Source organism: Sceloporus occidentalis, unplaced genomic scaffold (assembly GCF_023333645.1).
Source record: "Sceloporus occidentalis isolate IW3139 unplaced genomic scaffold, rSceOcc1.0.p SCAF_5, whole genome shotgun sequence".
NCBI lineage: Eukaryota > Metazoa > Chordata > Lepidosauria > Squamata > Phrynosomatidae > Sceloporus > Sceloporus occidentalis.
The window spans coordinates 117,717,734-117,745,121 of NW_028316985.1; the positions used below are offsets into that span (position 1 = coordinate 117,717,734).

The window sequence follows — 27,388 nt, forward strand, 5'->3', positions numbered from 1 at the left end:
GTACTAAATAGCTCTCCCCTAAACTACCAATCCCAGAATTTCACAAAAGGCAACCATTGCTGCTAAAGTGGAATAATAATGCTATAATAATGTAGTATGTAGAGAGATCTTGTAGTCCCTTTGAGACTCACTGAAAGAAAGAAGTTGGCAGCATGAGCTTTCCTAGGCTTCAGTCTACTTCTTCAGATGCATTTGCTGGAGACATCTGAAGAAAGCTAGAGTGAAGTCTAATGCTGCCAACTTCTTTCAATGAGTCTCAAAGGGGCTACAAGAATATCTCTAGATACTGATTCTACAGACTAACACTGCTATATCTTTGAATAACAATCTAGTGTGATTCTCTCTCTCTCTCTCTCTCTCTCTCGTTGGTGATTCCCAAACTATGGTCTTCCAGATGTTTGGGACTTCAGCTCCCAGAATCCCTCACTGCTGGGCCTCCTGGGAACTGAAGCTGAAAACATCTGTAGAACCAAAGTTTGGGAACTACTGGGTGATTCTCTGTGTTTTTTTTTGTTTGTGAGCCGCCTTGGGTCCCTTGCTGGGAGAAAGGCGGCCCAGGAATAAAATGAAATAAAATATACATAAATATCCAGCAGAGAGGGAGGTGCAGCCTTTGACGCAAGACCCCAAGAGGATGTCTTGCTTCTCCCTGAAAGAAACCCTTGCATCTGGGGTAAGTAAGAAAAGGGCAACATGAGAGATGAGGGGGTCCCTTAGGAAAGAGGAAAGCATGGGGGGGGGGCATGGGAAGGCTCCCTAGGGGTCCTTAAAGAAGAAGACCCCCCCAAAGCCTCCCAAGGCAAGGGGCTGTTCCTCTTTCCTGGCTCTCCAGGAGGGGATCCAAGAGAAATCTCTTCTTGGGGTCCCCAGGGCAGGGGGGGGCAGGCATGCTAGGGCAGGGCGGAGGGAGTCTCTTTCCTTCCTTCCTTCCTTCCTTCCTTCCTTCCTTCCTTCCTTCCCTTTTCTTTCCTCCTCCCTCCCTCCCACCCTCCCTTCTTTCTTTTCCTCCCTTCCCTTTTCATTTCTTCTTCCTTTCTCTCTCTCTCTCTTTTCCTTTCTTCTTTGCTTCCTTCTTCTCTCTCTTCCTTTCCTTCCTCTTTTTCCTTCTTTGCTTCCTCCCTCCCTCCCTCTCCCTCCTCCCTCCCTCCCTTCCTTTTCCTTCTTTCTCTCCCTCCTTCCCTCCCTCTCTTTCTTTTTTTCTTTTCCTTCCTTCCTTCCTTCCTTCCTTCCTTCCTAATCCCAGCGTTGCTACAACCCAAGGGCGTCCCTGGCACCCAGGCCAGGCCCACGTCAGTTGGCCAAACAATCGCCGGGTATAAAACGCTCCCATCACAGAGGAGGAGGCTGAGGCTGAGGCTCACCCGAGGCAAGCAAGGCCAGCAGCAGCAGCAGCTGCTGCAAGGGATCGCCTCCTGGCCCATCGTCCCCACACTTCCCCCAATTTGGGACCTAAGGGGGGGAGGGAGGAGTAGAAAAAGAAGCAACCGAAGTGGGAAAGAGGGGAGATCGATGCTCGTTCTGGGGCTGGCAGGAGAGCCACCCCTTCCCAAAGCCCAGATCACTCCATTCAACCCCCCCTTTTTTGGGGACCCCTCCGCTTTTGGGGGCGATGGCGGAGAGCTTGAGGAGACTGACCCACAAAGAGACGTGTCGGGTTTTGCAAGAGAAGCTGGAGCGTTGGCATAAAGATTATCACGTGAGTGGGCGCTCACACGAGCGGTGGGAACACGCGTGTCGGAGGGAAGAGGGGGCTGGCTGGGTTTTTTTTCAGGAAGGAAGAAAGAAAGAAAAGGGGAGGAGGGAAGGAAAGAAGAGAGAGAGAGAGAGAGAAAAGAAGGAAGAAAGGAAAGAATAAAGAAAAGGGAAGGAAGGAAGAGAGAGAGAGAGAGAGAGAGAAAAGAAAGAAGGAAGGAAGGAAGGAAGGGGAAGGCGGGAGATGCCTCTGTAATGATTTTGGCAGCTCCAGGGATTTTGGGATTTCCCGGGAATTTGGTAACTAAGGACGCTGCTTTGCAGATCATGTGTTGTAGTTGCCACAGTGACTTCTCCAGATCTCTACTACAAGGCAACAACAACACAAACAACGCCTTGTGGGCAGCAGGGATTTGCAAGCACTGCCTCCCCAGCAGGTCTGTCTTCCTTCCTTCCTTCCTTCCTTCCTTCCCTCCTTCCTTCCTTCCTTCCTTCCTTCCTTCCTTTGTTTCTTTCCTCTTCCCTGCCAGGCTGGGATTATATGATGGTCATTATTTTCAGTGGTTAGACTAGGAGGAACCTCAGCTGTCGAAATGAACTCTTGAGTCTCCTCTTTGGAAGAAGGGAGGGATGGTGGAACAAGAGGACACAGGACTCTGGTTTGCCTCCTCTAGCAGACAAAATTTAGCTTGGGGTCTTTCAGCTGGTGAAATGTCTTGCATTTTTCTCAAATGCCCTACATTTTGTGGTGCCTTGCCCTCCTTTGCAGTTAGGACATCTAGTCATCCTGTTCAAGACATAGATTTATGGATCCTGGCTTCTCCAATCCAGTTCTGGAACCAAATGGTATATATCCAGCTGCAGTAAAAAAGAAAAAGACGTCAGTTCTTTTAGTTACCCAAGTTGTAACTTCCACTACAACTTAACCAGTGTCCTGACCTCACAACCTTCTGTGCCTTTCCTTTCTCAACAGTGGCAATCAACAGCCTATACCCCTCCACTAGAACATACTTGCTCTCTCATTATTCTTAGATATGAATGCTGAGGCTATTTCCAACTTTTGGATACACATCTTGCACTCACAGATAGCAATAGCAATTTGTTGTTGTTATCCGCGCTCGAGTCGGTCTTGACCCATGGCAACCCTGTAGATGAGACATCTCCAAGACTCCCTATGTTCCACTCAGGTCCTGCAAATCCATACCCATGACCTCCTTAATAGAGTCCATCCATCTAGCATGGCCTTCCTCTCTTTCTTCTCCCCTCTACCTTTCCCAGCATTATTGTTTTTTCCAGTGAGTCATGCCTCCTCATAATTTGGCTAAAGTACGACAGCCTCAGTCTTGTCATCTTGGCTTCCAGAGAGATTTCTGGTTTGATCTGCTCTAGGACGCATTTGTTTGATTTCTTGACTGTCCATGGTAACCTCAGCCCTCTTCTCCAGCACCACATCTCAAATAAATCAATGCTCTTCCTATTCCCTTTCTTAACTGTCCAGCTCTTACATCCATACATGGTAATAGAGAATACAAGGAGGGCTTGTATGATTCTAACTTTCGGGTTCGGTTGTATGTCTTTACATTTTAGGATATTTTCTAGTTCTCTCATAGCTGCCCTCCTCATAGAAAGTACTTTTCTGTACTGCTTAGCAGTGAACTAGCACTCCCTAAGTGGTTTACAAAGATCAAGATTGCCTTTTGGGTGAATCATCTCATTTGTTGGGATGTGTCCTCCCTCTGTTCAGTTATGACCCTATCAGCAGGTTCTAAAATGGTTCACACAGGCATGAGTACCACTTGGTTACATTTGGTGACTGAGGGCCATGTCAAACTAAATAATTATAGAATTCAAAGATCTAGCCGTGTTAGTCTGTAGAATCAGTATGTGGAGAGATCTTGTAGCACCTTTGAGACTAACTGAAATAAAGAAATTGGCAGCATGAGCTTTCCTAGACTGTATCTAAGGAAGTAGACTGAAGTCTCCGAAAGCTCGTGCTGCTCATTTCTTTCTTTCAGTTGTTCTCAAAGGTGCTACAAGATCTCTCTGTGTACTGATTCTACAGACACTAACAGCTATATCTATGAATTGCTTCATATATAGATTGCATAGATGTTTATATCAAACACTTTCAGTGTCTATATGAATGGACACAAAAATGTGAGCTCTGATTTGACCTTCAGCTTAAACACAAACATACAGTGTGTAACAAGCCAGAACAATTAGAAACATTGAAATGTAAAGAGATCATAACTAAACAATTAAGGTTCAAACTGAAATAGCTCCCTCCCCATAAGATCTGACTTATTAAGTCAGTGTACATCCAGACTTCCAAGGGCAGGCGATTGTGGGAAGCTGGGAGTGCATTTAGTCCCACAGCACTGCCACTGGACAGCTGCATCTCCCCACTGTGTCCACCTCTGGAAAAAAATATCAAGAAGTGTTTTGGCTCCCTAATGTCACATTTTTGCAATGTTTTGTGGCCTTCCTTGGCCTATTCCCCCCAAAAAAGTTTCCCTGGGGCCTAAATTGATCCACACACACACCATGTGGAAATGTTAGAGGGCTTTTTGGGACAATAAATTCATAAAATGATCCTTGAGGGACTTGGGGCTGCCAAAAATGGTAGAAATGCCCTCCACACACCCCTAAAAATAATTTTGGGACTTTTTTTTAATGCATTTTGTCCCCCTGGGAGAATCAGGACTGCAGAAACAGCCTTCTCTATAGCATGGATGGGCAACTATCCAAGGATGTTGGATGACCACCTCACCCTAATTGTTTTTTTATTTCATAAAACTTACTGTACATGCAGAATTAGAAGTATTATAACTGAAGTATTTAATATTTTATTTTTTAGATTAACTCATGTGATCAGAATCTGACCCGATGCTGTGAGATTATGGAACTGAACTCCATGATCCAGGGGCAACTCTTCACAATCCTGAATCAAACGTGTCAAGAAGGTGAGGTTGTTCCATATTCTGTAATGGGCAATGGCCAGATACATATTGTTGGCTCGGCCCTGCAATGTAGACTGGAGGATGGTCAGATTCTATATGGTCACTTTATCATATAGATTTTCATTCCTTTCTTTTTTCCTTTTCCTTTTACTCCATGACCTAGGTGGACATTATGCCGGTGTGGAAATAATTAAATCTCGACTCCTGCCATGGCTAGGATCTTGTTTTTCTAGCCCTGCTCCAGGAAGGTCCTTTGAAACAACTTCTTCTCTCTTGCAGGTACGAATTGCTCCAATGAATAAATCAAAACTTTGGGGGCTTTGATTCCTGTGCCAGTAGTCTGTGCTGAAAAGCACAATGCTTGCTTTAAGTGGTATGTCAGCACAGACTATTAGCACTGGGGCAGCAGTGGGAATGTGGTCTGTGGTGGATCTCAGGAGGGCAAAATTGTTCCCAGAGCCACTGAAATTGCCCATTTCTGCTGTAAAATATCAAGCAACTTGAGCTGGAATTTGGCAGTAAAAAGTGAAGCATTCTGTTGATAACCTTTGCTGTGAATTTCCCTCATTCATCTCAGTCTGGCAACTCTCAGCTTACACACTGTAATAGACAAACTCTTGATGTTAGTGTTGCCCCACAAAAAATGGAGCGGGCTCACAAGATTGTATTTCGGCAGATGTTGCTTGTCATGCAACCAGGTAACAAGTAAAATCCGCTAAAGTGCCCTGTTCTATACAACCATGAACTGTCTCTAATTTTCACTCTGACAACCCTACTTGGTGTAATCTAATAGGCACCCTGGAGTTTATGACAGGAAGGCAAATTACATAAATACCATGCAGAAACGGGATTTAAAAGTCTGAACCCCCCCAAAGCGGGTTGTTTTTCAGACGTGTTTGTGTAAAGGAGAAATAATGCAACATTAACCTGAATGGAAAGTCACCCAAACCTGCTCCTTTTTACTTTCGGAAGTTCCATTTGGGTTAATGTTGCGTTATTTCTCCTTCACACAACCGTTATCTGAAAATCTCCCCGCATTTTCAGGTTTTGTCCACTTTTTGTTTGGGTTAACCTCCAACGCCGTTTGAAAATCTACTCGCTTTTGCGGGTTTTTTTCTAGTTTAAATTCAGTTTCTGCACAGGATCCATCCCATGTGATAAACTCCGTAGTGTTGCAAACAGGCTTTTCTGTGTCACAAATATTCTCAACTGAGATACTAGAAGGCAGTGGCTATTAAATTTGGGGGGATCTTGGACACTTTTGAACATCTGATGAAATAATGGGCCTGTGGCCCAGAAAAATGCACTTAAATACGGTTTTCAAAGTAATAGGAAAGAAACTAAAGAGGAAAAAAACCCCTCCAAGTTTCTTGGGGTTTCATGAAACTTATCCACAGACTCACTGAGGTCCAATCGCGGACTGCTGAAGTTAGCTGAAAGGTTAGGAACCTTTGCTATAAATTAATCTATGCCTGGGTTTCTTCTTTCTGAAGAAATGCAACAGTTTTATGTAACCTCGATTTAAGATACCTGCAACATTTGCCGCAGCATTTCCGATTAGTCTTAACAGAACTAGCTTTCCTTCTTCTCCTTCTTGTTCTCTGTCTTCCTCTTCTTTTAAAAAAAGGAAGAATACAATATTTAATTTCTAGCTTTGATTCTGTATTTATATTTCACTATAGGAGTCGCTCGAGAAAGACAGGATGCTGAGGGAACTGGCCAACTCCCGGAGCCATGATATACAACAGCTGGAGAAAGAACTGAATGCCACTCGTTTAGAGCTCAGTTTTGTAAAGCAAGAGTAGGACCATTAACTATTTTTCATCTATTTTCCCCTTTCCCCTTTTCCTGTAAGAAATCTGAAACTATTTAATTCTGTTAAGTTTTTAAAGCATATGCAGCCATTAGAATTTGTGAATCAATTGGTAAGAGAGTGTATTATTATAATATTGCCATATTATTTTGTATTATATGCCTATCATATTTAGTTGTGCACATGTGGAGTTCCTATACATATTTTTCTACACAAGAGTGACATTTGTAAATAGGGTCTCCGAGGAGGTAAAAGCATTGGGGTCTTCTTCCCTCCCAAAGAGAGTAAAGAATACAGTGTCCTGGAATTTCTTGTTTTAAAGCAGACCACTTTTACTGCACATTCTAAGGCTGAATAATTGTGTGATTATTTACAGAACACATACATGGCTCCAGGGCCAACGCTACCATTAGGTAAAAAGAAGTGGCTGTCTAAGGTTGCAGCAGATGTCAGGAAGCAAGAAGCAGATGTGCTGCAGGTCAGAGCTATATATTCCACACAGCCTGCCATTTGGTTCCTAAATTAGTGAGGTGAATTTAGGAATGCTGTCCCATTGCTAGTTCAACTGCCTATCTGGTCAGCTCTGAACATGCAGTGGGAAGGAGCATGGAAGCATTGCCTTGGATTGCTTCTACATGGTCCATATATAATTACAATCTATTTGTGTTTTTTTAGGAGTGGGACTGGTTGATGCATCCAACAGCATATTGAATTATACCTCCTGTGTGTGAAGTGTGACCTAAATACAAATCAACTTATGTAGAGCTACAGCTATACAGTTTCCAAAGGCTGTTGTCATCCAGAAACATTTTTGGCATAGTGGATTAGCTAGTCTTTAAAGATGCTAAGAGATTCTCTGGTTTATCTTGAGCATAATTGAGGGACTCCCTGTGAGAAATGCAGTGTAAACTGAGGAACCTGAGTAGCTTTGGCCTGTATGTTGCTAGGAATGAGCTGCCTCCAGAATAGCATTTCTCCATGTATGGGAGCTTCATAGAATTCTTAAGGAGATGGCCTTAGGTCAGAGCTCATGTGGAAAATCAGGACTGGAAGTGAGGTCCCCTGTGAGATGGAAGGAAAGAAGAAAACAAATATAAGAAAGACACTGGTGGGTACGATTCCACCAGGGAGCCCCGATGGCGCAGTGGCTAAATGCCTATACTGCAGCCATTCACAGCCACAAGGTTGTGAGTTGGATCCCAGAGCTCCAGGGTTGACTCAGTCTGGCATCCTTCTGTAGGTCACTAAAAGGAGTGTCCAGCTTGTTGAGGGCAATTAGCTTACACATTGTAAATTGCTCAGGGAATGCTTAAGTGCACTAATAAGTGGTATAGAAATGTACTTTCTTGCTATTGCTATACTTAGTCAAAAGATCTTTCAGACCCTTTGAGTCTTTGGATCTGAGAGCCCAAACAGACAGGCCAAAATAAAGCTGCTTCAGGTCACTTTGGAAGTATGCTGTTTAGATGACACACACATCTTAAGAGGCCAGAAGCTGCGCCAAAGCAGCGCTCCAGTCCTTAGGACTGCAGCATGGCTTTGGCATGGCTTCCAGCCTCTTAGGACACATGCATCATTTAAACAGCATATGTCCAAAGTGACCTGAAACAGCTTTATTTTGGCCCGTCTGTTCGGGCTGTGAGTCTTCTTTAATTTGGTGTGGGCTGGTTGGTGAAATATTTAGCAGGCCATGGGTTGCCCATTTTAGCAGTCAATGCTCCAGGTTACTCTGACATATTTGATATGGAACATTCAATACATGCCAAGGTCCGTAACTATTAGGATCACCGTATTTTGGCTGGAAACACCATAAACCACTACACTCATGATAAGCCGTTCTCTCTGAACTCTGATACATGTTCAAATTACAGTTTCAGTATGGAGAGTTGTTTTAAATTGTATATTCTACCTCTTTGGCAGTATAATTTATTCAAACCAATTATATTAACAATCTTAGGGTGAAATCCAATGTTGTGCAAACTGACTTCTGACTGTTCATAGGGGCTTTTCCTTCCTTTGCCCCCACTTCCAGATGCCTCATGACCCCAAATTGTTCTTTTTTTAAAATAGGAATCATACAATCATAGAGTTGGAAGAAACCACAAGGGCCATCCAGTTCAACTCCCTGCTCTGGATAGTTCCTTTACCATCCAGAGCAAATGTTGAGGGTATGCACACAGCTGAAATTTGGAGGAGAAATAGCCTTTACTCATTGCAAATTAAAGCCATTCTCTTTGTGGGAGAAGTTAACTGGATACCTTCTATTGATAGGTGGAATTCATCTAGTTTGTTTTAATAATCACAGATAACACAGCAGTAATAGGTTATTGTTATAATGCAAGGATCAAAAGGAATTGATTTTATTTTCTTGTACTGTCTGGGTATGAAAGACAACATCAATAAACTGCAGTTTGTCTACCCAGCTGAGATTTGTAGAGGGACTCACACCACACTGATAATTGTGTGCATGAAAATTTTCAGTGCTGTGACATCTTGGCAATTCTGTAGAAGGTAACTGTCAATTTATGAGAAGAATTCAAATTTAGGCAAGTGGCATCTGGTAGCTCCAAGATCAATGTGGCAATGAATCTGCTGTGCTAGAAGAGATCTAAGGTGTAGAACCTATTTTGGAGATGGGATTCAGCACCTTGAAAACTTCATACTAAAACCCAGAGTGGATTCAGAACCACTAGCCACCATGGAGATCAACAATCAGTTTATATAGTGAAGAGGACCCATAGCTTGACCCAGAGTGAGTGTTTGGTACATAAAGCCCAAGATTCAATCAGCAGCTTTTCCATTTAATTGATTTTTTAAAAAAAGTCTGCATAAGACCTCTGCAGATACTCAGATACTCAGAGTAGACAAGCTGGACAAGCTGACCAGTAGTTCTATTCATTATAAGACAGGTTCATTCATGATTATATATATATATATATATATATATATATATATATATATATATATATAATGATCTTATTAACAAATATGAACACAGCATATGGATAAAACATGACAGAAGAAATGCCATAAAAGTCTCTCTCTGTGTTACATGTGCTTGTCTGTTTAAAGATTTATATAAGTGCCTGGCATTTGTGAATAACAGTTTGCATAGATTTTTTTGGTTGGAGATAGGCCACTAAATATTTTTTAAAAAGAATAAGAAGCTAACTTGAATTTAGCAAGAAAGTGGCAGATTTTGGTGTTAGCTGATGCCTTCTTTTGGTGTTTATAGTTGATCTGATTTTGATAAGCTGCTTAGGAACTAAAGGACTCTTTGTGTTACCTACCTACATTCTAACTGTAAGAAGTCTTCTTAGAAATGGCCTACATCTTATTGGTGCATCGTGTCTAGAGGAAATTCATTCAGTCAGATGATGAATGGTGAGTCAACACATACTGTAGGTTGACTTTGACCCTTTGACTTAATGGGTCTTCTCTGATTAAGACTAACAATAGGATTCAGTTGGTAGCTTTTTAGAGTTTTTGAGCAGAATTTGTGCCCATTATATTAAAAGTGTGCATCTGGTGTTGATTTCTCTTGCAGTCTTGCAGAAGCCCAGTCGGCTCTTGAAGATACAAAGGCCAAATCAGCCACCACTCTTTTGGCAGCCGAGGATGAAATTGTTCAGCTCAAGGCAGAGTAAGAAAAATACTGATGAATATAAACTGGTGACAGCTAGTGGCTCCCATGTTAGTGGACTTTTCAGTCTCCTTGGATTTCAGTCCAAACTTTAGAGGCCTTTTTTAGAGAGCTATATAAAATCACAAAACAGCAACATACATACAGTATAATATCATATTCTGTAAATCATCTTTACATTGATACAGTGATTGTAGGAAGTCTTCTAGACCACACATAGAGTGAAATCTGTCTGGCTTTTCTACTATCTTTTGAACATCCTGAGATGAATTTCTTGCTTTTTCTGTGAATTCCATTGGGTGCTCCCCAGGTTTTGCTGCTTCTGCACATATTTGAGACTTTAATGCATATGATTCTCCACTGGTAGCTACATTAACTATGACTGATGGGAGTTCTAGTCATGCAGAGGCTGTTAGGTTGAAAAAGGCTGCTTTAGACAGATGGTGGTGATTTTCCCCCACCTGTACCAGTTGCCTGAAAATGACTGTGATGTCAGTTCGGTACAAAGATAATAATGCCTAGCTGATTCTTTAGTTGATTTGAAGCAGGGGTTTTCCAGCTTAGGTCCCAGATGATGTTGGATGTCTACTCTCAGAAAGCACAGCTAGGATGGACAATAACCAAGGATTCTGGGAGTTGTAGTCTAACAAAATACATCAGGACCCATGTTTAGGAACCATTTTTACAGGACATACTTACATCACAACTTTAAACCACTTCAGTTCTTCCATTGAATCTTAACCACAAATTCTTGGCATAAGCCTGAAGTTCTCAGACTTTTTCAGAAAAAACATCAGGCCAATTGAACTAGTTTTGTGCAGTTTATAAATATACTCATAGTCTTTAAGCAGGTCAAAAATACAGTCTCTATGGATTTTCAGCATACCTGGCAAAATACAGTTTAGCCTTCCCCTTTATATTTTATTGACATTGAGCCAAAAACTGGTACTGAAAACTTGTGGATGTAATTTTATATACATGCTTGTCAGGGATGATGTACAAGTGAGCTGAATGGGGTAAGATACAGGACTGCATTGTATGAAGCTTTCTGGGTTTTGTTTTGTTTTTTGCTGCTTTTGAAGCATGAATGCTCCTGCCTAAGAAATTAGAGTCTAGAAGCATGACATATGGCACAGGGATTTGGGTAGAGCATCAACAACTAGCCATACCTTGTGCTTTGAGAGTCAGAATTGTTTCCTCAGTTAATCAATTCTTTTATCTGGGTCAAGGTTAGGATTAGGATGCTTTGGTGGTATATTTCTGGGTATGGGTGCTCCAGAAACTATATCATTAGTGCTTCCTGAAGGCTTCCTGAAATACTGTTAGATCTGTGAAGAAGCAAGGCAGGGTTCCCTGGTGGTGCAGTGGTTAAAAGCCTGTGCTGCAGCCACTCACTCACAAACCACAAGGTTGTTCAATACCAGCCAGGGGCTCAGGGTTAACTCAGCCTTGCATCCTTTCGAGGTCGCTAAAATGGTTTGCAATGTTTAAGCCAATTGCCCCCAACATGCTGCGTACTCATTTTACCACCCTATGAAAGGATGAAACAGTTGACCCTGGAGCCCTGCTGGGGATTGAACTTACAACCTTGTGGCTGCAGTATTGTCATTTAACAACTGCACCACCAGGGCTCCCTTATACATGTAACAAACAAACAATCAACAATTAAAATACCAGCACAAAATAAAATAGAAGTCAGCCAAAGCTCAGAGGCCTCCTTCAATGGACAGGAGGGATGTGGATCCCATAGAGGTGGTTCGAACCCAGTGGTGAAAGTGGGGAGATAATTTTCACTGATTTCCCATTCAGTTCTCCCACACCATTTCCCATGGTAATGTAGAGGATGCTCCAACTCTCTAGAGCACATTCTCAGGAGCCAGAGAATGCTGAAGCATGCAAAAGTATTGTCCCTTCTAATACCAGGAATCTGGGCTCCAACCTATTCTCTCCACAGTCAGTGCAAGAACCTTGTACGATACTTTCATCATTGATATTACTTTCATCATTATCATCATCATCTTTATAGATGGAGGACACAGAAAATAGTTGCTTCCCAATACCATCTAGCATATTCAGAGTCGAAAAATACTAGCTTGTATAATTCTTACTCTTAACAATTATATTACATAATTATATACCTCATTAGCAAATTTTATTGCACTTACAAAAAAAAGATTAAAATATTTTGAACTGCTTTTTGTTGGCTGAGAAGCAAAGATAACAAAAAGGGAGGACAAAATATCCAATGCTGAATGAAATGAATGCAATAGCTTATAAATAGCTGGCACAATTTGGAGAGAAATCTTCCTCTTTCAGGAGCTGTGAGATTTAAGCAGCTCAACCCCAGACATGTAGGATTTCCATGTTATCTTATGACTTCTTTTTTTAAAAAAGTATTATGGACAGGCTGTTTGCCCACAATTGTTGCCACATGCAAGAAGCAAATAAAGCAAAATGTCAAGAGGAATGCAAATAAAGGACAAATGTCATTCATGAACCCTTTGCTATGTATGGGTAACTCTGAAATGCTTTCTGCTTATCAGCTTTAAAAAATTTGAACAAATTTGTTAATATAGTTTTTAAGCAATGTCCTTATTGTAGTAGAAATACCCCTTCTGTCTGTATTTATCCTATGTGGTTAAGTCTAAAGGCTTCTCAAGCAAAAGAAGAGTGTGCTCTGATCAACCTGGAGCGAATGAATGAGTATGAGCAGAAGCTTCAAACACTGAAGGATGAGATTGCTGTCCTTGGCGCTCAGAAATCTGTTTTACAACGCAAGTAAGGATTCTGTCCCATCTGATTTAAGAGGCAATGAAAACCTACTTTTCCTATAAACGCAGCTATTTTACAATGCAGTTTAATAATGTGAAGAATGTTGAATTTCTCCCAATGGTAAAGCATGTAGAATTTCTCCTGAAGAGGAATACATTTATACAAATGTACTTGCTATAATACATTTATCATTTTTAATTTGGAAAAAGAAACTTGTAATGGTTTGACCTTGTTTTTTTAAAAGTAATGTTGAATGTGAGAGATACCTAAGGAGGGGCTGGGACTATGCTGCTCCATGTTGTACTCAGGCTTCCATTACATTAGTGCCAGGAATAAAGGGAGATACATTGACTACAACTCTGGTGACCAGGGTTAAAATCGCTGCTCAGCCATGGAAGCCTGCCCTGCATGACCTTTGGAAAATCGTATTACTTCAGCTTCAGAGGAAGGAAAAGCCAAACCCCTCTGAACAAATCTTGCCAAACTGCCTCCCCCCAAACGCCATGATAGTTTTTGCTTTAGGGTCACCTATAAGTTGGGAATGATTTTAAGGCACACAACAACAATAGTTCAACAACGTCTGGAGGTAATATTTTATTGATCAAACTGAAGAAAAGTGTAGCCTAAAGCAAAAAAGGAGGGAAAGAGTAGTCTCGTGGTATCTTTATGACTAACCAACATATTTCAGCATACGTTTTTGTGGACTATAGCCCACTTCACATGCAAGGAGTATTTCGAGATAATGATGTGATATGTGTACATGGTGCATTATAGAGTAACGTAAGCAAAATAGAGAGATCTTTTCCCAAGGATGATGATAATGTAAAGTAAATTATACTTTAATTTCTTCTTAAGCGTACTGTCTAGTGCAGAGAAAGCTCTTCCATTATTACCATTCTACAATTCTGTTCTAGACTTGCACGGAGTCGATCTCCTTCTCCAATATCTGCCCGGAGCAGGTCACCTAGTCCACTTTCAAAGAGGAGTTTCTCACCTGGCCGTGCCAGACTCACAAATGCTTCCCGCCACGCTTGCCTTGTGGAACGTTTCAGTGACATTTATTCTCAGGAACGCTTGAATGCTCAAACCCTTTTGAGGAGTTACATTGACGATCTGGAGATGGTGCAGAGAATAATCTACATTGCAGCTGTGGTAGGGTTGGAATAAGACAATATTTCTTTCCCATATCACTCATGCTCATAATATAACCATATGTAAATACCTCATACTTCAATGAGAATGGATAATATTCAGGCCTAAATCCTAATGTTAGTTCCAACAGAACAGAACCATTGAAACATCTATACATTGACTCATCATTTAACAGTTTTCAGTGAGTCTGTTCTTATTGGGACTGATGAACAGGATTCCAGCCTCAGTTTGTTAACCTTTCTCTTTAGTACTGGTATTCCTGTTGCCAAATCTCACTGTTGAAACTTTCAAAAATGAGTATTGTGTTTTATTTTTATTAAAAAGAATATGACCAGCACCCATTTAATAAGTGCCTAGTGTGGAATATATCAATAGCATTCAGTATGTATACAATATAACCCAATTAGCCCATATAATATAGATACTTAGGATGGGTGAACTGCCAATAGCATTTTACCTTAAAACATGCAGTGATAGTAAACTACTGTAATAGAGAGATGTGGTGAGGTACCATTTTAGATCCAGGATGCCAGTGCTCAAATGCTATTTACTTATAAGGGAGGGGAGGATTTTGTTGCAGTTTTGCTTATGATCAGAATTTACCAAAATGTTCACAAATACAAATGTAGGAGAGAGTGAAACTGACATTAATTTGTTAAAGAGGGACTGCATATGGTGTCTAGATGAACATTAATTTCATCTAGATACCAATTTCTAGTATATTCCTAGTATCAACAAATTCTGTATCGGAGAATATGACTCTACTGTTGAAGTTTTGCCTCTGATAATTAAATGACCTGGGCTTTTTCTGTCCTGGACTTCTATCCTTAGCTTGTTATTTTATTGTTTGTAGGAATCTTTCCAAGCAGCAAAGAGGGCATTCAGACAGTTCAAAATACGTGTTAGAAAAACTCTGTCCCTGAGTCACTCTGGCTGTGAATCACTTGAAGACATGGTAATGGACTATATCATTCGCCAGGAAGATCTCTATGATGTTCAGTCCAGTGTCAGTGTAAGTTTCAATGTGAATGGATTAGCATCTGTACTCAACACATGCGCAGACAGACAGACAGACAGACAGACAGACTTAATGTAATTTTGCTACTATTTTTTTTCTTTTTATATATGCAGCAGTGGATTTATGCAGTATCTAGATGAAGGATGGCCTTTAGAATGGCATTATATATTCTAACAACGTTGGAACGGGAAGATTTCCCTCCACTCTTCAACCTAGGGTGTCCCCAAAACCAGCTTTGGAGACTTAAGAAACCCTGTGGAACTGATTTTTCAGTGGTGTGGATGGCAGCATGGGGGAGCAGAAAGAGATTTTGGCCCTATGCTACTAATGCTCATGATTAATCTCTCTACTGAAAGTACTAACCCAGTGGTTCTTAAACTTTTAACCCATTTAACCCCTTTTACATCTATAGGCAGATGTCGCTCACTCGATGGATGCTTCCCACTCCTCCCCGTTTTTTGTCCCCTCTAACCAGGGCATTATATCCCCAATGATATAATGTTGTGGATTGTATTATATGAGGACTTCTCTGCCCCAAATGTACAATCTCGTGAAATTATGTCAGAATTTTGTGCAACCAAAACCAAAACTTCTGTCGGGATTCTGTGCAACCAAAACAATTCTAGTGGTAAAAGATATCACCAGGCAAAGCCATAATACACAGCACTAATTAATTAGTGTGCTCATTTCACTAACAATATTATTCTATTACATTGTTATTAATCTTCTGCAGTGTCAATATGTGGATGATACTTTTATAGTACTGTTCTATAAAGAAAATATTACTCTGTCTTAATATAATGCTTCCATTTCTTTTGTGCTCCTTTTCTTGTGTGTATGCATGCACACACGCAGGGGTGTGTATGCCTTATTAGCTTTTTATCTTAACTCTTACTTCAAAAGCATTTGTAAGTTCAGATTTGTTTTCTCATACCAATAACACTCTATGTTCCATTTGCTTTCAGGAAGTCATCCGTGCAATGAACATCAATCCTAAGATTTCCTTCCCCCCAGAAGTTGATTTTATCATGATCAGTGGTTTAATACGGGAGTTGTGCCGGGTAGCATTTTCAATGCAGACTTTGGATCCACCACTTGATATTTCATTTGGTACAGATGGAGAACTCTTCAGCGAGTACAAGTAAGGGAAATTCAAGCATACAGACTTGCATTTCCAAAGAAAACATTAATGACATGGTAGTTATTCTCACTCACTGCAGCACAGAGGTGGGCAACTGCAAAGGCTTGGGAACTCTGTTGAAATATTGCAGAGAAATTGCATTATAAACTACAATAGGTATGATGAACCTGTTAATAGTACATAGTGACTCCATTATTTTTATTTTTTCTGTTTTACTTTAACCTGTTTGCTTTGGAACATCCCCATCTTCTGTTGGTTAAGGTAATCAGATATGGTTCCACACAGTGCTTCTTAAACTATCTGATATACAGGGTCCAGTAAGACCCCCCTCCATGTGCCAAGAAACAAGGTCATAGCTGTACCTATTGGTTACAAATGGAAACTCTCCAGCAAAAAGCAGCCAGTCGCTTAGAGACCAGCACCAGTCCAGGGACCACCACTTTGAATAGCACTGACACAATAGACAACAATAGAGTGCCCTTTTATAATCGCTACACGATTATAGCATTTGATACCTCTTTAACTTCTATGGCAACATCCTATGGAATCCTAGGATCTGAAGTTTAGAGAGAGATGTTTAGAATTCTCAGCCAAATCCCAGATACCATAGGATGTTGTTGCAACAGCCAAAAAGTGGGAACATAGCACTATATTTATATAGGGTGAAAGAGCCCCTGGACCAAGCAGATCAGTTTTTTAAAATTTTATTTCACTTATGAAGCTCAGTGGATAAGCTAGTTGCCTGGGTTAGGAGAGGTGTTTCATCTCTTGAGGTTAGAAAATTCCTTTCCTGGCAGTATGCAGGAGTGTTTCAGGAGGAATTAAAAGAGAAATCTTGCTATTGTATAGAAGCAACATACTTAGGGCTCTAGTTCTGTATAGTATGATGGTAGAAAAGAGTGGGGATGGAAAGAAAGAAAGGAGTAAAAATACTTAGTTCAGCGGGAGTAATCTGTCACATGTGGACTGCTAACTCAGGGGTAAATGGCATTTCCTTGTGTGTGTCCAGATACCGCCACAGCTATGACTCTGAATTCACAGCTCCACTGGTGGCCTACCATGTGTGGCCTGCTCTCATGGAAGAAGATTCTGTCATTGTAAAGGGAGAGGCAGTCACAAGAAGAGGTGCTCTAGTAAGTGCTTTTCTCAAATGCTAAATAAGTGTGTTGGCTTGTATCCTAAATTGCTCCTATGTTTACATAAGTGTTGGTCAGGGGTGGGTGGGTCTGCCCTTCAAACAGCAGCCTCCTCATATCACATCCTAAGCCATTCTTAAGGATTCCCAACATGCAGGAGCAGATTTGAGGATTTCAGATGAAAGGTGGTGGTGGCAGAGCCCCATTCCTTGAATGTGGATTCTGGCTGCATCTACACGGCAGAATTAACACAGTTTGACATTGCTTTGTCATGGCACAATACTATAGAATTCTGTCACTTCTAGTTTTGTGAGACATTTAGCCTTCTCCATCAGAGCTCTGGTGCTACAACAAACTACAAATTTCAGGATTCCATAGGATGGAGCCATGACAGTTAATGAAGTGTTAAGCCTGCATTAATTTTGCAGTGTGGCAAGAGCCTCTGTTCTCTGTTTCCTGTCCATTGTCTAAGACATTAGTGTGCCTCCAATGGTTTGTTTAGCCTGACATCTGAAGCCAACAGCAGGTAGTATTCTGGTTCCTTTATACATCGGCAAGCCAGGGAAAGAAGCCCAGAACAAACTCTGGGTTATTTCTGTGGCTTGCTGGGAGAAAACCAAGGCAGAGCACCACTTGCTTCTGTGTTTGGATATACAGTAATGCTAACTAGACCATTGGCTAAGGGTTAGCGTTTTGTTATCCGCTCCTTCTGCAAGTGAGAATGGTTAGGCTGTGTGCAGTAGCAGTATTCACGAATAGCAAGACAGAGTTCCCCAAGACTCATGGCTTGTCATGCTGTACAAACTGGATTAATGACTACTTTACTGCCTTGCCGAACATGTTTTTTTCAGTGGCATTTCCAATGGGAGTTGAAATTTCCAAGAACTTCCACCCAACATTTGGGATGGGGACCTTAACCTAGGAACATGTTACTGCCAGTTTAGTCTCTCCTTCCACGTAACATCCTTGTCTTCTTATAAAGTAACTGCAGCAAATGCTCTCTGCTTAATATATGTATGTCTCGAATTCTTTATTTTGTTTTAGTGGTCTCACAGAAGTAGAAGTAGGAGCAGGAGCAGAAGTCGCAGCCGCAGCCCGAGCCCTCTGTCTCGTAGTGGTGGCTACTCCCGACACGTGGTAAAGTAGAATGCTTGGATTAACATGATGATCCAAGATAAGATACAAACCCAAGCATTGGAAGTGAAAACAGCATTTAAAATTTAATATCAACAAGAGAGGGAGGTGGGGAGATTTTAATGAAACGTCCAGGCCATACTCTCTGACTCCCTCCATCTTAAATCCAATTGTCCCCTCTCACAAAACACTGAGTATGCTGGTAAGGGCTTCAGCTTGGTAAAGATGTGGGACAGTAGGTGGGAGTGGATAGGGCATGGATCCATTCCAGGCTTCAGCCTGACCTTTAAAGGAGTTATCTAAGGTGCTGAATCTTTTTTAGGGCTCCTTTAAAATTTGGTCTGAAACCCAGAGCAGAGGCACTGCCCCACTGACTTGGAAGCCCCAAGCCGCTCCTGGCTTGGGCCTAAGCTTATTTGGATGTGTTAAATAAACCTGACATATTTGTGACCACCTGCATTGCATTAATGAAGGGAAGTGCATATATACTTGTTTGGGAGTACTTTGTACCATACGTCCCTCTGTTAGTGTTACTGCGCTGTTACTGCTCCCTCATGCTGTCTTCTGCCCTTGTCCTTAACTCTTGCTTCCCTGCCCTATGCCCTACCCAGCATGACTTTCTGTTTGTGAGTGTGTGTGTGTGTGTATGTGTAAGAGGAATGGAAGGAGAATAGGAAAAGCAGGCTGAGCATCTGTCTTGCTGATTATGATCATCTCTGCTTTTCCCCTGGTGAGACTCATCCTTAATACTTGTTCCCCAGTTTTTGGCCTTTCAGCTTTGGGGAGCTCACTGTTAGCTTCTAGCTGCTGTGTATCTCATAAATTGAACTAGAATTATTGAAGGCCCTGAGCCAGAAGAGGCTCTTGCCCAGTAATGTGTGTCCAAAATGTGACACTGGCAGTGTGGGACCTGCTGCAGCACAGCTTCATCTTATGACCACAGTAGGGCCTTGGTGTTACAGTGGTTAAATGCATGTACTGCAGCCACTCACTCTCAAACCATAAGATTGTGGGTTCAATACCAGCAAAAAGGCTCAAGCTTGACTCAGGCTTGCATCCTTCCGAGGTCGCTATAATGAGTACCCAGATTGTTGTGGGCCATTACCTTCACTTTGTAAAACGCTTAGGGAGTGCTTAAGTGCACTGATAAGTGGTATAGAAATGTACGTGCTATTGCTATTGCTAGGGTGAGCAATGGTAGGCCATATGGGAAAAGCTTGTGTTAAGCTTCCTCCAGAGCTTAGAAAAGTTACATTTTAAACCACAGCTCCCAGAATTCCCCAGTGAGTATGACCACTGCTCATACTGCCTGGGGAATTCATGTAGTTGTAGTCTAACAATGTAACTTTTTCAGGCTGTGACATTCATGCAGACACCATTCCTTTGGTGATCTAGGGTTATGTTGATGTGGGAAAAGTCAGTAGTGTAGCCTTTTTCTCCCCCACATGTGGCCAGGGCTTTTCTCATGTTACCGTGCCAGGGGGCTGGCCCTACCTTTTGAGGGCAACCACTGCAGGTGGCAGAAGCTGGAGGATAGCAATGGCTCCTCACCAACCTTAATCTTTTGTCAGAGGATACTACACAGCCTCTTTTTTGTTCTCTAAACTAGCCTGTTCTGCTCAGGTGCAGGAGATGCTATTGCCTCATTTCCAGTCTGCTAGTCTGGTTCATTTGTGCATGTGTGTATGTTTTGTATGCATACCCACTCTTATCCTTTGCCTCATGTTGGGCTGCCCAGCCCTGGTAGTGTGAGAACAAACTGAAGTGCAGGACTTCTGCGCTGACAGCGTAGTATAATAGAATGGTCCACATTTTTCCACTTGTATGGCATACATATAGATTAAAATTCAATTTGGATTTATACCTTTCTGGACCAAAATGAGTCAGAAGAAGTCATTATTTTATTTTCCTTTTATTCTTTGTCTTTCAGCCAGCTCGAAGCCGCAGCCCTTCCCCGTTAAGAAATGGAAGCCCAAGTAAGTGGGCGTATTCAGAACTTAGAAGATCATGGCTTTAAAATGCTCAAATACTCAAAGTAAACAGAAAATATAACCATTTGCCTAGTGTTTTTGTTTAAAACTGCACGCTTCTTCAGTTATTCTCAAGGCTTTTCATTCTTTTAGTGTCGTTAAAAGGCTTTTGACTTGGGTCTGGTTTGGTCTCCAAACCTTTGGTCCCCAATTCTCAGGTTATTCAAAATGGCCACTCTCTCCATACCTGCTGCACTTAGAGTGCTTTGCAGCAGTATCTGCTAGTAACTCCTTTTAGAGATCTCTTTGTGGATATACAGTTCACCCTCTATATCCACGAATTCTTTATCCACAGATTCAAGCACCCACAACTTGAAAATATAAAATCCAAATACAAACCTTGATTTTGCCATTTTATATAAGGAAGATCATTTTACTATGGCATTGTATTTAATGGGACTTGAGCATCCATGGATTTTGGTATCCACAGGGGCTCCTGGAACCAAACCCCAGCGGATACCAAGGACTTACTGTAATGCCTAATATCCACTATCCAACACAGAACTAAGTCCACTGATGCCCACTAAAGTCGATGGACAGGATCTAGAACTGTCATTCTGCCACCGACAGGGGTGTCCAGATGCTTCTATCTGCAGTGAATCTGAATCCTGTCCCCAAAATAAATTCAGCAGCTTGGATCATTCCAAAATCCAGGATGGCTTGATCTCACATGGAAGCCCCTGGCCACCCCTCGCTAATGGAACAGTTTTCTTCAGTGGAACTGGAGCTGGGTCATTTTTGTCTCCTTTGGCATTGCCCTCTCTGAAGATGTTCCAGAGAACTGGGAAACTTGCCAGGTTATGTGTTGGGATGGGTGGCAGGGGAGGAAGGTAATGGGAAGAAAGAAGAGTTTGTTCTGCTAGTCGATGTCTGTTGCACTGAAGACAGTAGATTTAAGTACACACAGTTTTATGATGGATAATAGCCATTCAGCCTAAATGGCTCTACCTTTCTGGGAAAAGCCAGTTTCATGGCCTTCGTTACACTTCATAATGGATCTTCAAATGATCAGTAGGACATCTTCTATGCATTTGGTGAATTTGGTGAAGCTTGCTTTCAAGTATGTAAGAATGCACCCACACTGTAGAAATAATGCAGTTCAACACCACTTTAATTGCCATGGCTCCATCCTACAGAATCCTGGGATTTGTATTTTGTGTGAGCCACTAGCATTCTTTGGCAGACAATAGCAAGTACATAGCAATAGCAAGTACAAGGGTAAAGACCTTGGAAAACTACAGATCCCAGGATTCCATAGGCTGGAGCTACAACACTTAAAGTGGTGTCATACTGTATCATTTCTACAGTGCAGTTGCATCCGAAGTATAATATTGCATCCTACTGGGAGCAGTGTGTCACACATGGAGGTTGAAGCACATTGTTGCATTTTTTTAATGTTACATACTGACATGTTTATTTTTCTCCAATAGGAATTTAGGCTAGCTGGATATGGTTTTTTGATTCTATACCTCTGGATCAATCGGCTTCAATGGTGTCTTCTACTGTTCCAAGAGTACCTCAGACATCACTTAAAATAATGTGAACAATAATTCTGAATCATTCCAAATGGAGAGTGAATTGGGAATGATATTTAGTGTGTTTTTATAATGTTAGGATTTTTTAAAGGCATGAATGCAACAGATTTGATCAAAATTACATATGCATTTTAGGATCATATTCATTTGATTTTTTAAAAAAATGTTTACATAAATCTTTGGGGCAAAGAGCAAGGGTCTTCCCCCTTCTTTTTAGGAAAATGTACAGGCACAAATAATACAGTGTCAAGACAGTCTATCTTCCATGGTCATACACTTAAGAGAACAGTTATGTCTTGAGCATTACAATGCATTGAGACTGTAGCTCTCTCTATATACTGTATGAACCTGGAACAAAGGTCCATCAAATTCATTGAATTTGTTTCCAAGAGTTAAATCAGATGCTATGTTCACCACCTTCAAATCTCTGGATAGAAGATGGGAGATAAATGTTTTAATTAATAAATAATTTTTTTAAAATAGTATGTTAAATGCATGATGTTCAGATGTATTTTTTTCACAAATGTGCAAGTGAATGTTCTAGGGACTGCTTAACCTCCTCCAGATCTGTTTTTAAAACTAAATTCACACTCTACACCCAGTTTGGTGACCCCCCCCCCCCCAAAAAAAAGTGCAGGGAATCTCAATTCATGCCAATGGAGATTTGGGGCCCCTGTTTTGGTCGTGGTGATTTTGGGAGAAAAATGGCTGCAGAGGAAAGTTTAATCTTCCATATCTGTCCATGGTGGATCAGATCCAGATTGGGTCCCCAATCTTATAAATAAGAATGGAAGGGGAAAACAATTTGCAGCCGGGTGCTCCTTATGTAATATAAGATCTCAGTTAGATCTTATATGAGATCTTATATATCTCACTAAGTCAGGGTGACTGGTTGCTCTCATGCCAGTGAAGCAGGGAATCTACTACAGGTTTTAATCCAGGCTTTAAAGCAGCTATGCAATGTGATGAATTAAAAAAAATGGTTCAACACTTTGAACAGCTCCTTGAAAGTTAGGTAAACCCTGGCTTGGATTTTCTACCTCACTAACATGGGAGACAGCAGGACACCTGCTCTGAACATACATGCATAGGCTTGTATTATAAGACTGCCCATCTCTTGAAATTTAGCAGTCACTTGATGGTGCTTTTTGTGGGCACAATCTATGTGAAAATGAGCACAATAAAGTCCCATTGAAATCAGTGGGATTAAATGGGACTTTATTGTGCTCAGTTTCACATAGATTGAAACCAATGAGATTTTAAAAAGTTTAACATTAGAGATCATGCTCAATAAAAATGGGCTGTGTTTGATCCAGATATGTTCAAATTAGCATATGGATTTCAGAAGCATGTATGCCTGTTGATCTATTGGTTTGGATCCTCATTTAGTCACAGTTGGAATAGACCAATGGAAATCAGTGTGACTTAGTTTAGGCTATTGATTTCCATAGAGCTAGTCTAAATATGACTTAAATTTGGCTCCAGTCCATTGTTTTATTATAATCCTTGGTGCTGATACAATACAATATATTGTTTTCTTAGTGATCTGTTTTTTAAAAACCCTCTTTTCTATACCTCATTTGTACAAACATTACAGACAATCTTTTGTGAGTTTACCTTTTTTAAATAGAACTTCAAGACTCACCAGATGATTAATCTAATAAGATTAGTCTCTTACTTCTGATGCTGACCATGGTGCTTCAGTAGTGTGTGGAAATGCCTTGATTCATTAATACAAAGCAGGATGGAATTTACTTAATTTTCATCATATAGTTACTTGTCTTTGAGGGGAAAAAATCAGTGAATTAGTTCTCTGGTTTCATTTAATGACTACATACAAATTGATAAACACTTTTATTTTCTTCTCAGTTGAAGTGTGCTTTGAGATTTTGTTTAACACTGCAAATTTTATAACTAGGTGAGGTCCTGTTTACAACAATGTTGCATCTTCTGAGAAATGTATTCATTTATTTGAAATAAAAGATTGAATTAGATTTACTTGTTATGTGTCATATCATCTTGAATTCAAAATCAAATACTAAAAATGTGGGATTAATTAAACTGTTGCTCAGGAGCAGCCCAGATCTTTTAAACTTCATTGTGTAAGCTACAATAAAGCAAATGGTCAATGTGTTTAAAGCTGAAGTTCTATGGACTTTAAACTCAATGGCTGGGTAACAGTAAACCAGACTCTGTGTGTGTGTTTGTTTTCTGTCCACAAACCACAATTACAAGTACAAGTTTGGGCTTGTTAAAACTGTGATTTGTTGCATATCTGAACTCCGTATGCTTGGCTTGTTTCCCCAGCTGTTTACCCTGAAACAGTAGCTCACAAAAGGGTTGGGAGAGGAACAAACCAGAAATGAGAAAGATAAACTATGGTGCATCTGATGAAATAAACTGGGATACACAAAGGCTTATGCTAGAAATTTATTTGTCTCTGTCCCAAATGTGCCACAAGATTCCCTTATATCTTTTCATGGCTTCTTTGTTAATATTTGGGACACTCTAACAACAGTTTTTGGGTGACCTAACCAATGGCTTATTATTATTAATTATTATTAACCTTTATTTATAAAGCGCTGCAAATTTACACAGCGCTGTACATACAATCTTTTTAATTGGACGGTTCCCTGCCCTCATAGCATGATGTGCAGATGTACCCATTGGACTTCTAAGCAGACATGTATAGGATTGCTCTATAAAAGATAGAAACATTGGCCTTTGTTTATGGTGATGTACCGTAATCAAATTTTCTGTGCACAGAACCAGTTTTAGCATTATAACCAGCAAGGGGGAAAATATGTATGCATTCTAGCAGATTCGAAAGAGATGAAGGTTTGAAAGAGGTTCAGATCTGAAACAGATGTAAGGGTTTCCTCTTAACCATGGAGGCAGAGTTGCCTCTTAATCATTTCTACAGTGTATTTGCACCTTTAAATGTTTATCAGAAATAAGCATATTCACTATATATATTTTTGAGTCATAGATTTTAGATTGCGGTTTCAGCTATGGAATTGTTTTTTCTTTTTAGTTTGTTCTTAAATATTTTATTTTAGTGAACACTAGGAAAAAGACGTTTGCAGCTATCTTGCCACAAACCATTTGAACAGAGTGCTGTTGTCATGCATATGTTTACAATGTATTATGTTGTATTATGTTGTATGAGCCACAAGTAAAAAAAAAAACATGGCCTGTACATTATTTTATAACTGAAGTGTATAATAATGAACATTTGCAGTTATATTGTGAGACAATAATGTGCCACACAGTTGATGGCTTCTGCGACTGTAACTTTTGCGAACAAGAAATGCAATAATAAATTCTTTTTTTAAACATTTTTATTAAAATACATAAAAAGACAGCCAACAACATTGTAGACATACATACATACAGACATACATACTTATTTCTAAACATTTAAATAAAATATACTTCCCCTCCTTTACTTTGGATATTATATTTAAATAGAAACAAAGGCTTTTGACTTTCTGATTTCCCTTTTCCGCCCCCTTTCTATTCCATATTATTAATTACAATCATATTTCTTCTTTTAATTCTTTATGTTTAACACAAGCCCCTAATCTTATATCTCCAGTATAGAAATGCAATAATAAATTCTGATTCCATTCTAGAATTGTTGAGAATACTCAATTCAGGGTTTGTTGTAATATTTAACTTGCAGACTGGGATGGTATGGAGGAAGGAAGCAGCTGTGTGTTTATACAGGCACTGCAGTCTTCCCATTGAAAGTAATGTCAGGAAATAGTAATTCCAACCAAAAATTCATGGAATTGGCTCTGTAGTTCAAGGAGGGCAAAAAGGTGTAGTGAAATGCTCATTTCATCCTGACATTGTTCTAGTGATTCACTAACATCTTTGCTTGGGAATATATCCCATTGAACTAATCCAATTGCTCATCTCAGTTAGGGTGGACCCACTAAGTCAACTGCTGAATAAGTCAAATCTATTCAAATCCATTGCTTCAATAGTTTGGTGCTAGATTGGACTAGCAATGGGATGTAGGCAAATGGAGCTTACTTCTAGAAGTAGACATGCATAGGATTATGCTGTCTTCCCCTCCACCAAATAACATCAGACATCTTCTAAACTTTCAGATTTGCTTTCAAACAAATAATTTTTTAGGACGTCCGGTTTTGTTTTTGTTTTTGTCAAGACGGTGATTCTTTCACAAACACACACACACACACACACACACTGCAAATCAAAACTGAGACAACTCTTTTCCATTTGAGCATAATAGCTGCAAAATTATCACGGCCATTTTTTAGCCTTAACGTGGAGCCTTACGCTAATTTACTCCCACACATGCATTTGCATATGTGGCAGATGACTTTTGACTGTAATGTTTTACCTCTATCCATAAAGAACAAAATTTGAAAGAGACCTTTTGCATCATAAAAGCCAGTAATAAATGGGGTTCCAAGGAACAGGTGTAGAAAAAGCATTTGCCACACGATGGCACTCTTGTTCAACACATCAGTAAATGATTTCTTTAAAAACAATGTCCATTTTCACTACCAAGACTTTCGAAGGCCAATAAATGTTTTGAGATCATATATATATGAGTAATATAATAAATATGACCAGGGTCAGCCAACTTGACCATACAACAAAATATAATAACATCAAAAAGCCAGAAAACAGTGATACCTTTATGAGACCAACTAAAATGCACAAAATATATAATGCAAGCATTTGAAATTCTATTGGGTTCTTCATCACACACAAATATTGAAATCAGACAGGAGAAAAGGAAAGAATGACAATGAGTCACAGGCCTATATTCTGTTAGGATGATGATGTCAAGATTTTCTGGAGGGATATCAATGCAGGCAGAGGCCATTCTTCTCTTTGGCCATGTCTCTGGGAGACAATAAAATGTAAACTCCATTAGCAACAGAAAATGTAACTGTTGAGCCTAGATCTCAAGGGAACTTACTTTTTTGTTGTTAGTGGACTTTAAATTTTATCATCTGGATTTTGCAACACATTGGGCATGTCTACATGGCCCATTTAAACCGGTTTCCCTCCCACCCTCATGTCGCCATTGTCTTAAATGACAACATCACAAACAAAATCTTGACAAAATGTAGGCCTGTGACTCATTGCCATTCTTTGTTCTTCTCCTGTATGATTTTAACACCTTTGCCTGACGAAGAAACCCGTAGAGCTTTGAATGCTTGCATTATGCATTTTGTGCATTTTGATTGGCCCAATGAAAGTATCACTGAATTTTGAATGTTATTGTATAATAAATATGACTTGCAGCCCTGAATCACACACTGGTGCTGTTTTAACCTCATTGCAAATTAATGTAGCACAGGATTGAAGTTCACAT

General features: G+C 40.3%; 1 protein-coding gene across 2 annotated transcripts; it reads left to right on the forward strand.

Annotated features, from left to right (window-relative positions):
- The first annotated feature begins 1,283 nt into the window (after positions 1-1,283).
- On the forward strand, positions 1,284-24,003 carry SPATA18 (spermatogenesis associated 18). 2 transcript variants are annotated; one of them, XM_089525225.1, is made up of 13 exons: positions 1,284-1,696; positions 4,550-4,655; positions 4,816-4,931; positions 6,335-6,453; positions 10,013-10,108; positions 12,752-12,886; positions 13,795-14,032; positions 14,886-15,044; positions 16,016-16,191; positions 17,201-17,324; positions 18,372-18,464; positions 20,392-20,437; positions 21,922-24,003. In XM_089525225.1, the coding sequence occupies exons 1-13, from the start codon at positions 1,610-1,612 to the stop codon at positions 21,927-21,929; spliced, it is 1,503 nt and encodes a 500-aa protein (XP_089381351.1). In that variant the 5' UTR covers positions 1,284-1,609; the 3' UTR covers positions 21,930-24,003. The 2 variants fall into 2 exon arrangements, with proteins under 2 accessions (XP_089381351.1, XP_089381350.1); XM_089525224.1 differs by lacking the exon at positions 21,922-24,003 and having other exon boundaries at positions 20,392-20,834.
- Positions 24,004-27,388: the final 3,385 nt, after the last annotated feature.